Source organism: Limulus polyphemus, unplaced genomic scaffold (assembly GCF_000517525.1).
Source record: "Limulus polyphemus unplaced genomic scaffold, Limulus_polyphemus-2.1.2 Scaffold132, whole genome shotgun sequence".
Taxonomy (NCBI): Eukaryota; Metazoa; Arthropoda; class Merostomata; order Xiphosura; family Limulidae; genus Limulus; species Limulus polyphemus.
Genome location: NW_013665742.1, coordinates 101,860 through 116,461, shown reverse-complemented (window position 1 = coordinate 116,461; position 14,602 = coordinate 101,860). Strand labels below are relative to the sequence as shown.

General features: G+C 34.1%; 2 protein-coding genes across 3 annotated transcripts in view; one reads left to right on the top strand and one right to left on the bottom strand.

Annotated features, from left to right (window-relative positions):
• LOC106473624 (hemicentin-1-like) overlaps positions 1 to 14,602 on the bottom strand; it is a 256,608-nt gene that overhangs the window by 181,522 nt on the left and 60,484 nt on the right. The gene's annotated exons all lie outside the window — the stretch shown is intronic.
• The window catches only part of LOC106473656, an 82,527-nt gene continuing 80,047 nt past the window's right edge, over positions 12,123 to 14,602 (top strand). For both annotated transcript variants that reach the window (XM_013934339.2, XM_022403109.1), the window contains exon 1: positions 12,123 to 12,270. In XM_013934339.2, the coding sequence (XP_013789793.1) occupies positions 12,198 to 12,270 (73 nt within the window). In that variant the 5' untranslated portion in view covers positions 12,123 to 12,197. The remainder of the gene's footprint in view (positions 12,271 to 14,602) is intronic.

Below are 14,602 nucleotides of genomic sequence, written 5' to 3'. Positions count from 1 at the left end.
CCGAGAAGCATATTGTGAAACAAAAACGTATATATATATATATATATATATATATACGTGTGTAAAATTTTAACTCCCACATCATCCATCTATCACGAAAGTACATCATTTGTGGCATGTTTTTTCAGTTTTCCTCGAGTTAAAACTAATAAGTTGTTAAAACTTGAAAAAAAAATCAGATTCATTCGGCAAATATTACGATTGTGATCTTGGTGTTAAAAAAATTACAAACAACACCTGAAAGAGGAGAATAGTTATATTTGTTATATAGTCTAGTGATTTAAACGTGGTTCATATAAGAAATAGTTTTTCTCATGTGATTTCTAGTTCGTTTTAAAACAATTTAGAAAGACCACTACACTCCAGCTTAAATTATATTTAAATTTGTACTAAAAACTTTTTTGTTATTAGTGTGTAGTTAAAAAAATGTTCAGTTTTTCCACAAATGCCCGGGAAAGTATTTGTATAGATAAACTGCTGAACTCTCAGACTTTTAACGTTTTGAGAGTGCACAATAGTTAAATTAAAGTTAACAATCTAATGTCGCCGCTAAATCCTAAAAAAAGGTGTGATTATAATGATTTCGAATTTGACAGCTTTTTCTTCATTTCGATAGCATCTGTCATTGAAACTTTCTAAAGACGCTGTGTTACTCCGTACTTCATTTGTTTGTTTGTTTTGTAATTAAGCACAAAACTACACATTGGGCTATCTGTGCTCTGCCCACCACGGGTATCAAAACCCGGATTCTAGCGTTGTAAGTCCGCAGACATACCGTACTTCATTTGTAGTTTCCTTAAGGAATAGATAAACAAAATCCTTTCACTCTTTATTCTCCTCTGTTAAATAATTCTAAACTGCTGATCAATTTGTGTTTACTCTAGATTATGATCGTGTGATCATTTTAACTGTTTGTTTTAGCACACAACTACCTTGGATAATCTGATGTGTCTATCGCGAACCTCGTATTTCAACGTTGTAAGTTCGTAGACGTTCCGCTGTCCCACCGGGGGGCGTCATTTTATCTAAATACATATTTAAAGATCATATAACTTTACGAATTTTACAAAAAGCCTTTGAATTCATTATTTTAGGGATTTCTTAAATCATTGTATATTGTAAATATCACTTAATCACGTCTATAATATTATTATAAACAGTAGAAATGTAAAAGATAAAATGTTTAAAAAAATCAAACGATCGAATTTATCAAGCCCGGCAATTAATGAATAACACGAAGAAATGACACCTAAGAATTTTTACCTAATGAAATAACGTGATTCGAATAGCCTAATAAAATTCACTAAATACACGAGGACTGTCATCTGTTGTATTATGCAGGTTCATTTTCTGCGACATTATCAAGCTAGTGACTTCTAAAATAATCATACAATTAGTTATTTCGACTGGTTCATTTGGTTCAGTAAATAAACAGAAAGCTAAAAACGTCTCATCCACTGTAAACAACAGCGCAATAGATATAATAATGTGAAAGGTACATCATAATACAACACACACACATATTAAATTTCGACGAAATAATGTTCTCTATTTCAAAATATTTATTCTATTTTCATATAGCGGTGCGCAATGTGATATATTATATGAATAAATTTACACTAATTAAACGAGGTTTTGAGCTCTTATGGTTCACATTTGTTTGTTTGTTTTGAATTTCGCGCAAAGCTACACGAGGGCTATCTGCGCTAGCCGTCCCTAATTTAGCAGTGTAAGGCTAGAGGGAAGGCAGCTAGTTATCACCACCCACCGCCAGTTCACATTTGTAATTCAGTTTATTATGCTAGATTGTTTCAAAGATGAATCCCTTAATTACCTATTAATATGCCCCCCAGTGGCACAGCGGTATGTCTGCGGACTTACAACGCTAGAAACCGGGTTTCGATACCCGTGTTGGGCAGAGCACAGATAGCCCATTGTGTAGTTTGTGCATAAATTCAAACAAACAAACAATTATTAGTATAACGACTGTAAAACAAGTTTACTTCCACACTGTACATTTGCTAAAGCCTCCCCCCCCCAGTGGCACAGCGGTATGTCTGCGGACTTACAATGCTAGAATCCGGGTTTCGATACCCGTGGTGGGCAGAGCACAGATAGTCCATTGTGTAGCTTTGTGCTTAATTACAAACAAACACTTGCTAAATGCTTGTAAAAAGAAAAACATTTTTATGTTTTTAAAATGTAATATAATTTGTTGGCAAACTGCTCTTTCTTCACCAATGCCATAAAAAGTCATCAATCTGGATCAAAGCAAATGTATAAACTATTTCAAAAATACTTAACTAAAATAATTCCCATTTCAGTTTACTCTTTTTTTGTTGCTTTATAATAATTAAATAATATTGGCTTTCGTACTATATTGATTTTTTGTTCCAACCAATGCATTAAAATATTTAACAAAATACACACGAAATTCGATTTCCTTTTTTAAATACATTTGAATAAAATATTCTTAATTTCGACAGCTTTACGCAATTTCCAAAAAAAAAAAAAACATTGTTTGTTATTCTTTTGTTTCTCCTCATACGTAATTGCCGTCCAGTGGGTCAGCGGTAACTTTAAGGACTTACAGTGCTAAAATTCGGGGCTCGATTCCTCCGGTGGATACAGCAGATAAGCCCAATATGGCTTTGCTCTAAGAAAACAAATAAACATGCGTAATTGTGATGTTTTAGGCTCTCACACGTGCTGTACTAGAATATAATGTTTATGTGCCGTAGAAGCAAAAATCAAAGTATTCAATTAGCCTTAAGATTGACATTTTTGTTTTTAATTTTCAGATAGCTTCTAAGCTCTTTAGTTAATGACATTTTTCGTTTAGTGACAATCTACGTATATTACTAAATATATCTCAATTGACGTCTGAGTTAAGAGTTGATTGTCCTTTGTTTTATCAGAAATATCATGTAGCACTCTCATCAAGTGTTATCAAAGTGTCTTTGACATGTCATTGTATATATACAGTAATACACGAGAAACCCCATTTGTGCTTACTTCGATAAGACTATATTAAAAGTTTACAGAAATTTCTTTCGTTTAAGTCAAATCTTTATTAAATTTTTATCTTAACATGCTGTTATTGAGATCATTAAGGGTGGAAATCATGTCCTTGACTAAGATTATTTGTTTCCTCTATCTGAATCGTGAAAATTGTATTTAGCTAACACGTAGATATAACGTGTTTTTTTCCTACATATATTCTTCGCACTGAAAGAAGGTGTTTCATTGGTTAGTAATTTGTTCCCGTAAAGCCATATAAACTCGTATGAGGAATATTTATATACTTTCATTATTTAATAAAATGTTGAATGCAGAGAATTTTCAAAGTATCAATTGTAGTGAAAAACTAATAAAAAAACCTATTGTTCTATGATATTGCTATGCCTATTTTAGCTTATTATACACTTCATTCAAAGACTGTATAATAAACAGACGGAAATTCATGCACTGTTTACCACTGTGGTGATTTTGCCTTAAAAAAAAAAAAAACTTTTTATTTATATATCAAAGGTCATGATTTAAAGCTGCACTTACCATTGAATCTAATAGTTACAACGGTGGTCATTTTGACTTGAAATAAATTCTACTATTGACGTATCATTAAAACCGTTAAATACAGCCGCCATTTTGCACCACTGCTATAACCCTCAGTGGCTCAGTGGTGAGTCTGAAAGCTTATAACGCTAAAAACCGGGTTTCGATACCCGTGTTGTCACAGCACAGATAATCCATTGTGTAGCTTTATACTTAACAACAAATCAACATACAAAAACCATTGCGGTAAACTGTGCTATATAGCAAAACGTACCTTTCTTGATAGATCAAATTTTGTGCCAACTTTTCGTTCCTAAACTATTTTTTCTTCTATTTGCTCAAGAGAGAGAAATAATGTACTTATGTACATCCACGTGCTTTGCTGGGATTTTATGACAGAACCCATCAATACGCTCAACTTTTATTTGTAGATGTAACTAAACTCAATTCGTCGGAGGTAAAACTATGCGAACTCAAAACTGTAGTCAGAGTTGTGGTAGTCGTTCGCTTGCAAGGAATTATATTTTTAGTATTTCTGATATCAGAAGAGGCTGAATTCGATTTTGAAAAACTATCACTGTGTTCATTTTTCAAAAATCACACATACACATGCATACGTACGTTCGCTTTTACCAATGATACTTTTAGAAACTCAAATAAATGTGTGTTTGTGTGTTCATCAACATAGCCCTCTTTCGAATGATAAACTGGCCGCTCTCAATATGTCAAAGTTCACGAATATATACGTATATATTCATATGAAGAGATGTATTTACTGGTGTGGTCATCTTTTACTGGTAAAATCCTCCATTTTGAGGATCAAATAAAGACAAAAGTATCATTTATGTTAGTGTCTGTTGGATCTGTTGATGCTTTAAAAATATAGTCATATAAAAACTGTACACGTATTTGCACAGTTATACCATGTGTTTTTCTCTCTCTACATAAACACAGTCGCATTAAGTACTGTGCTCATCTTATCCTCTTCTTAAACGTGAAGTGCAAACGACCATAAGTGTTTATATATATACAACTGTTATCACCAGCATAGTCAATTTTTTTTCTAATAATCTCAGTATGGCACCGCTTAGCATTAAAGTCTTATTTTTTCTTATAAAATACGTCATTCTTAATATGACAAAAATTATGTGATCATTTGTGTGCGTATATACATATATATACAGGCACACAACAACACCATTATATATATATATATATATATATACACACACACGTGCACAACACCACCATTTACAATTGTTGTTGATCTTTGCTTGAAAAATAATTATCGAATTACAAAAATCTTAATTAGGCGAGTCATTATTATTAAACTGATTTCACAATGGTTAACGTTCCCGACTATGGAACTAAGGATCAAATGTTCGCGTCCCGTTAACGCCAAAAGCTAGTTTTAATGTGCTCGTTTACACGTCGCTCTTAACGATGTGCGGTTTATCCCACATAATCTCGTCCACATCGAGAACAAACATATCCATTGGACAACGTAAGAGCGTTGAAATGATCTCGTTTTTTATCTCGAAAACATTTATTATTCTCGACAATGATTTTAAAGCTACACCCACTGAAACTTGTAGATAGTTTGATTTAAAGATAACGTTTGATTTTATTCCTCAAAACATAACCATCTTTACCCGTATAAACCTGATGCTTGAATTTTACTTGTTTAAGTATTTTTACGAACAAATTCACGTATCGTTTTTTGCAGTCATCCGTATCCTACAGTTTCTAGTAAGTTTAGAACTTTCTGGTGAACTATTCAACGACTGTTTTTCATCATAACATAAAAAATTTTGCTGGACTAGATGCTGTTTTCAAACCCCTGGCAACACCACCTATACATTAATAAATAAATACTGCTGTCAAAAAATAAAATAAGATTTATTAGTAGCAAAACTTAATAACTCCATGAAAACAGATATTGCTAACCCTTGTAGAACTGTGTCATTTTGAAAGACCAAATCTGTTGTTATTTTAATTATATCTTGCGGAGAATTGTCAGTGTACAAGGACTGAATATTAAATGTGGTGGGAAAAGAGCTTAAATATAATTTGTAGGTCCAACAATAGGCAAGATATAAGTCTTTAGCCATCAAAGTTGTATCCTAATTCATTAGAAATTGAAGTCCTTCTAAAAAATATAACACGATAAAAATATTCACACTTCGCACTTTGGTGTCGTGGGTGCGTTATAAGGGTGAATGTCAAATTTCACTATTCGCTAAAATAAAAGTAACCCAACAATTGTCGGTGGATGCCGTTGACTAGCTGCCTTTTCTCTACTTTATCTCTTCCAAATAAGGGACGAATAGCGCAGATAGCCATTGCGCGAATATCCGAAAACCAACAATCGTAATTGTAACGTTCTTATTTGTTGAAACGTGTTACTTTCAAAATATCAGAGTCTGCATACGCATTCTAGATATTCTACGTATCGCACACCACAGCAGTGTAGCATCTGTTAACTAAATTTATCTCTGTAATTGTCTTTTGCTTGTAAATCAGACTCCTTTTCACTAACTACAGTCTTATTCATCAATACAGCCGTTTTTTCTTTATAACCATCACGTGTATTGTCGATGAAATATGTATGTTTAAACACAATTGTGTTGTTTTCACTCATTCTTGCTGAACATGTTACTCTCAGTGTAAATAAGGACAATCACTTACATTTATATGAAATATTTTGTTTGTAATTTTTAATTCAACTTTGTAATACTTTTTGCTCACAGGTCACTATTTTCAGCGTGTCAGAGGTCAACTAAATAAACTTTCATGTGTCTAGTTTTACAATAGTTGTAATGCTTGTTTGTTTGTTTTTAATTATGCACAAAGCTACAGAAGAGCTGTCTGTGCTCTGCCCACCACGGGTATCGAAACCCTGTTTTTAGCGTTGTAAATCCGCAGACATACCGCTGTGCCCCTGGGGGGCGTTGTAAGGCAAACCACTCTCTTAACTCAGAGGTGAAACACAAATCGAGTCGTTTTCACCTCACTGCTAACCTTCTTAATTTCAAAAACATAGGTTATTCTCCATAAGTCATAGGTTAAGTACGTACTCTTACTTAATGTTGACTTAAATATTCCATTGGTACCAATTGAAAGTACTTGTACTTACCATCTGTGCTTGCCTGTGATATATTAGAGGTCAAATATGAACACGCAATTTCTTCACTGTTCACTGCTATGGTCATTTTTACTTTCAATATATGCTTCTTGTAATGCATAGCTATACACGTAAAAGCCACTTCGCTTTTCGTCACTGAAAAATCTAATTTCACTGTATCATTATACACAAAGTTTTTGCCACATTTTATGTTTACTCAGTTTGGACTTTCTTCAAGTTTCTATAATGGGAGAAATAACCTTTCAAGGCATGTCATTAGTCTTTTCTTTTTGCCCACTTCCAAGACTCTTTTAAGTCTTTTATTATTTTTAAAGTGTAAACACAGTACCAACATATTTCAAAAAACAATAACGTCCATTAAACACAGTTTAGAAGTTAGTTACTGTAACTCTACTGACGCATACTTTCTGAAACTTTACGTTACAGTGTATACGACGACTTTAAAGAACTGGGCAAGTACATAAAAATGCTGAAATAAAAAACGTTAATTTATTGCCAGTAGTTTATACTCCTATTCGAGTCAATGTTAATGGCCATTTTTTAAACCAAAAAGTATATCGCTCTTGAAATGTAGTTTGGAGTAGGTATAATCTGATAATACATTGCAAATTTGAGTGACGCAAAGTAACTCAAAAAGTTTAAGGATTTAATACTTATATGCCACTTCTCAGAGGTACTGATTATCCCCACAGGTAGGAATGGTAACTGCAGGTAACAGGAGAAACGGCAGAAAATGCTCTATTGAATTAAAACTGGATTCCTGATTCTGACTAACTGATTAAAGAGATCGAACAACATGGAAAACAAAGGGAAAGTTATATTTATTAATAACAAAACAATTAAAAGATGGGTGAGAGTATTATACTTACGAACAGCGCAGCTCTCTAAATTGGAGAGAACTCTGACCAGGTAGAATTCTGAGGAAAAAATCTAAACTAATTATGAAAGAGACTGAGAGAATACAACGACTATATACAAAATACAATAATAGCTTCGTAACTACCAAGGTGTATTCGTTACTCACGTCGCTGGTCATTCAATCAGCAAAAATTGGAAGGATATATCTTCGAGGAATCACAAAACTCACCACGTGGTTGCCTCTACAGAAACTACAAAGGATACAAATCTATACAGATCTGGTGCAGTCTGTTCTATGGGAAAGCTTTGGGTGACATCAAAAGAGAACGAATTATAACAATAAGTAGCCAAGCAACCGCAGGCTAACGTTACAATACACCAGAAACGAACTCTATTGTTAGGCCTATACGAACGGCCGTACGAGAAGTGTTTCAAATTTTAGCTGAACAAGAAATGTTCACTTGTCTAAACTAAAAGGAAAATTAAACAACAAGTACGGTTCGCATACTATAATGTTATAGTTAAAATATTTTTAACATGTTAGTGTAGGTTCTCTGTTCCTTTTCTTTTTAGTGTAAAGTCGTAGATTTGACGAAGCGATTCGCATAATAGACTATAATACTGTAATATAATCCTTGATATCAAGTCACTGTTAAGTAATACCGTCCCCTGGTAGGACAGTGGTAAGTTTACGAAGTTACAACGCTAAAATTCGGGGTTCGATTCAGCGGTTGACACGGCAAATAGCATCATGTGACTTTTTTTTAAGACAAACAAACCTTAAGTAATACCAATGAAAAATATCAAATTTAGATTTGCAAGAAATAGCAGAAAAAATTTTTTTTTTTTTTTACGAAATACTTTTTTTTGTTTAGTAATTAATAAATGTGCTTACCAATATCGAAAATAATTTGACCTTTCAAATAATACTGGATAAAAATCCTGAAGTTGTTAGCATAATAGTAATTAGTAAACTTGTGTTCCGATATTGAAAATATTTGAGCGTTTCAGAACGAGTTGGCTAAGTGTTCTGGAACGACTAACATACAACAATCGTCAGATATACTGTAAATTTTATTCATCCGTTTTAATTAAAGGAATCAAAAGGTATGTAGGTTGTCGAGTTTTTGCAGAACTTGCTATAGAATTGGGATCATATGCTAACGTTTGGAGTTAATTTTGGAGTTCTTTGTCCAAGTGAGAGTGTTGTGTATAAAATTATTAAGCTATAACTAGTTAGTCCTAACCACATGACTAGTTTCTTACTTGAACTTTAAAGTTACTAGAGAACGGTGTGTAAAAATATGAGCGATACGATTTTTAGAGTTATCAGTATTAGAATAAAATCTTTCAATACCTGCAGTCTGCAGAAAGTATATTATTAACATAGAAATCCTATATTTAAAACAAATTATCGTTTCATTGGTTACTCTGTACGCGGAAAATATCTTGAAGATATTCATAAAACTCACACTAAAATTAAAATAATTTCCCTAAACAACAGTTAGAAACGTTGGTGGCGTTGCTTGTAGTAATATTCCTGAGACAAAATCTCAGTTCTACCATTACACTTAATAAAAATTATAATTATGATAAAATCTCTTAATATTCTCTAACGTTCAGGAAACTTATGGTAGAACAAAAAAAAACAGAATGTGATTGACAGTTTACAGCGGTATAGCGTTAAGTTTCCAGACTTATAACGCTATAAAATAGAGTTTCGATGCCCGCAGCGAGCAGAGCACAGATAGCCCATTGCGTAGCTTTGAGCGTTAGAACGAGAACAACTTATAGTATATATATTAATAGTATTGTGAATTTGGAAATATACTTTACGTTTATAGTCTCTAACAACTATTTTAATATAACCCCAAAGATATAGTCAGCTTATTTATAACAATTTCTTCAGAAATGTGGCTTCTATCGTGGTCATAACATTTGCAAAAATCCTCCTGGGTGAGTAATAGTTTTTGTATTTACTAAATACAGAATGCCTAATTTTTTTATTCTTTTTTAAAACCATTACAAAGGGGAAAGAACGTTCTTCCGTTCAGGGAAAGTGCTTACGTGAATACCTATTTAAAATGTATAATGATGTCTGTTAACAATCTACAAAAACTATGTTATTCTAATTTATATGAGTGGTCATTTACCCTTTTTTTGGAAGCGATGAAAAAGTTCAACTTACTAGCTCAGAAGGTTACATCCATTCCGGTAATTATGCTTTACCTGCCTCTCCCGGTTGTTCTTAACAATAGACCTAAAGCGATTCTTACGTGAATACCTATTTAAAATGTATATGATGTCTGTTAACAATCTACAAAAACTATGTTATTCTAATTTATATGAGTGGTCATTTACCCTTTTTTTGGAAGCGATGAAAAAGTTCAACTTACTAGCTCAGAAGGTTACATCCATTCCGGTAATTATGCTTTACCTGCCTCTCCCGGTTCTTAACAATAGACCTATAGCGATTCTTTCATCAGATCAAGGTTCTTAGAGGAACAGTCATGTCAGAGTTGTTCAACTTCTCTTGTTCAGCTTTCCATAAACAGGTAAAAAAAAGCAATGACATAGATCTACGACTTGCAAGCGTATTCTTAAGTCTACTGGAGCTGCAGCAAGAGACTTGATCGAACGGAATTGGTGTGATTTCAGTTTCTTCGGTCATCTTTCTCTTAGAAACAGCTGTTCATTTGATTGTCAGCTCTGTCCTAATGAATTGCAAGCTTGTTAATGTACTATTTTATATAGTTCTGGAATTTCGAAAATTTTCTATCTGATAATGGCGGGAGTCAATTTTAGCCTCAAATCGAACTAGCCTTTTCAAAAAAGACTCACACTCACAGTGTCACGGGCGAAGGTTCTGCTTCATATTAGTTTTAATCATTGTTTCAATCTTATTTTAGGTCACGAATACAGAACCACGGCGTGACAATACCTGACCACAGGCGAAAGTGATCATAATCCGGCGACATACAGAAAGTACATTACATTCACCGTATAAAATGTTTAGGTCCGATTTTATTGGACCTGGAAGGGTCATGTACGCCTTAAACGTCTTCCTCTCCCCTAACAGTAGGTTTTTGTTCTTTTATTTTTATTGCTGTATCGGATTTAATGTTTAATTTGTTTTCCCTCTAAGATGATTTTTTTTGGTACTTTTTATTGTTTAAAACTTCTGCTTTTTGGTATTGTAGTTTTGTCGAGTTTACACTGCACGATCTCTCCACGGATTCCGCGCTAATGATGTTGTGTAGAGGTTGTTTGTGTTTTATGTAATCCACATATAATTTTTCTTCCCACACTTACACATTGCTAGATTTATTTTCCTAGCGTCCGTAAACAAAATTTCGCATTGCCCTTTTTAGGCCTTGTCCATATTAATATAATTACATCCAAATCGCTGATATTGGTTTACACAAAGTCCTGCGTTCACACTACAATTTATTGCAGTAATAATGTAATATACACAAATAAAGTTATCTTAGTACACATAAAATCAATCAATTTTTAAAATAAAGTTATATGTGTATCGGAAAAAATTATACAATGCCTAACACTATGTGGCCGTTTTAATATGTTATTTATTTTATTTAATGGCGAGAGGTACTTCTGACTTTGTCCATCATGTATGATATACCTCTCTAAGTTAATCATCACGCCGTTTTTTACATTTTTCTTACAGTATTTGAGCGAATTTTCAAGGAGTTTGTCATATTGTTTTATTGTTTGTTTCTTTGTTTTTGAATTTCGCGCAAAGCTACACGAGGGCTATCTGCGCTAGCCGTCTCTAATTTAGCAGTAAAAAAACTAGAGTAAAGGCAGCTAGTCATCACCACCCACCGCCAACTCTTGGGCTACTCTTTTACCAACGAATAGTGGGATTGATCGTTACATTATAACGCCGCCACGGCTGAAAGGGCGAGCATGTTTGGTGTGACGGGGATTCGAACCCGCGACCCTCAGATTGCGAGTCACCTGGCCATGCCGGGCGTAACCGAGAGTTGTTTAAGTATGTATGTAAAAAGGTTAAGTTTGTTGTACGGGGGACTTTATAGGCTTTTGTGAGTATAAAGTTCTGTGTTTTCTATAGATTTTCTATTTGTGTGTTAGAAATGTTTAGCCATGCCGTGCAGGAGTATTCTATGTCTAGCCCAACGTATGTTTTGTATATTTTGAGTGTAGTGTCTGGTGAAGCTCCTTGATTATTATCTGTTAGAGTCGCAAGATATCTCGTTCTAAGTCAGATCCGATATTTGATACTCTTAACACGTTCAATCCACGTTAGTTTTAAATCGTAAATTAATCTCAAGAATTTTGCAGACTTGGCGGCTTCGAGGAGCGTCCCATATATACATAGTTAAGATTTCGTTCTGCTCTGTTTAGATGATTTGGAGAGTAATATTACCTGTGTTTAGAAAATTCATTGTTTTCTCTCACTGAAATGATCTGTATTACCCGCGTCGCGTGGAACGCCGGGAGAGCATGCTGAAGCGCACGCGTCAAATGATAACCTTTTCTACTTGCCAGGTGAGGAGGCAGAGAAGCTGCTGAGCAAACAGAGTTAAAATATTTAGTATATTCGGTTAGGCCTCGCCGATAAGTTTGTTGAACGGTCGTGTCACATTCAAACAGAATGTCTTGCAACAAAACTGAAAGAACTATAATTACTGCTTGGATCGTTCACTTTCTTTTCAGCCTTCGCAACGGTGAGTTTAAACATTTTTTTTAACACCATTACTTAACATCTTATGGTACCATGACATTATTTTAATTATAATTATAAATAATAGTATTTTGAAAATGCAAATTAAACTAAGATAATGATGTTAGATTACAATAGTGCATGGCATGTGTTAGAAAAAATTATAGGTATATTTTATCAGACAAAACTTTGTTGTTTTATTAAGCAGTCTTAAGTGAGTTTGTTTTGTTTTTTAATATCCGAATACATACAAATTATGCATCACACTCGTGCCGGCATTTACAGTAGTCTTAACTAGTAGAAATACAGTATGAATGTTTAGTAAATTCGCAAACACCCCGCAATGCTTACAGCTAATTTGACAGAACAGGTTTCTATTTTTGTCTTCATGTCCTGGCTACTGCTGTGCTGACGTTTACCCAAAAAGCACAGTAACACGCAACTAAAGATAGTCACAAGCAAGATACACTAAGCTGTTTTAAGCGGCTAAAACCGGTAATAAGGGTCGCTTTATGTAAAAGAAAGAAAATCTCTTGTTTTATCCAAACCTCATATCTTACTGTCTGTGACACAAAATCAATGTATTTGCTGTGTATATGCACTCAACATAACATTGAATCTTTACACTTTGTGTTGCAGGGAGCAAATAAGAGCAATTTGTTTGTTTGTTCGTAATTAAGCATAAAGCTACACAATGTGCTCTGCCCACCACGGGTATCGAAACCCGGTTTCTAGAGATGTAAGTCCGCAGACATACCGCTGTACCACTGGGGGGCAATAAGTATAAGCTTAAGTAGAAAAATGTTCAAGACACAAAACACATTTCCAGTAGTGTTATTGTATATATATATTGTATATAACTATTGAAAAAAATCAAGTAAACAAGCCTTAATTACACATATTTTATTTCAGCCTGTAGATAAAACAACATTCCATTAATTTCTTCATGAAACACTGCACAAAATAGTTAAAGGAGCATCTGGATTGGGAACTGTGTCTGTTTGTTTTTAGATCAAAGTCACATTGGGTTATCCGCTGTGTCCACCGCCGGGAATCGAACCCCTGATTTTAGTGTTGTGATTCCGTCCCAATGGGTGACTTATAGATAAGAAAAGAAAAACAAATGTTTACTAATCTAAAATAATACCATGAATCAACCTTCTGCGTCACTGTCATGCAAATAGGATATCTAATGTTCAGTCAAATTATCTGAAAATCGATACATGTGTCCCTCAGCCTATGCTATGTATATATAAATGTCAATTGGAAGTGAATCACAGAGTTTAAAGGGTCCACAATTGTTTATGAACCATGGCTCGATCCCAAATAAACATTTTGAACCAGAAGACGAGTGGAAGCCAACCAGCCACAGAAAAGATTGCTTCGAATTGCCACTAGCTCCTCAAAGCATTTATCGTTAGTATTCCGTGGAATCGCTTCCAAACCAACGGACACCTGAACAAGACAACGACCTGTATCTGTCTATTCTGCCTCACTACAATTGTAAGGTAACTTATCCTAGACTAAATTAGATGTTCGCAGCTGCAATTGGACGCTATATCAGTGTACAAGCGATTTCTAGAAACTGACTTCATAAGACTGGCTCTATGCCAGACGGCCACTGGGATGTATTGCGCTCAGAGCAAGGCCCCAAAAAAAGCTCGATGCCTACAAGGGGTGTCAAAAACATTATCTCTGAATCAGCAATAGTGGCATTCCTTTCATAGATGAATCACGTTTCGTCCTGCAGTAATAAAACAGATACATGTATAATGTTTTGCAGAAAATAAGAACCCAGATCCAATCCACGCCATTTTTATACAGAAATGTAATGATGGAGTTGATGGAAAAGTGGTATAGGCAGGAATAAGCATTAAAGATAAATACAGTTTCCCAATCTGTCATTCGATTCACCACTTGTCATTGAGTTATACCGATTTCGGGGAATTCCACCCTCAACATCAAATCGAAAGAATAAGACGAGGCTTCTTATAGTGGTGGAGCGTATATATTTGATGTTTTGAGTTCTATTTTACTACCACACAACTCGAAACGTAGATGTCTTAAGCATCATAAATGGCAGCATATAGGAATGTATATGTGTGTGTGTGTGTATATATATGTATATTCAAGCGATAATATATATAACTTATGAATAAAAATAAACATTAAAAAAGCTGAGGTTTGTTCAGGAAATTACAAGAGATCGTCACAAAAAGGAAAGGTAGCCATGTTTCATATAGGTAGTTAAATAGCAAAAAGTATATACATATATATATATATATAACGATGATATAAAAGCTTCATTTGATATATATATATATAACGATGATATA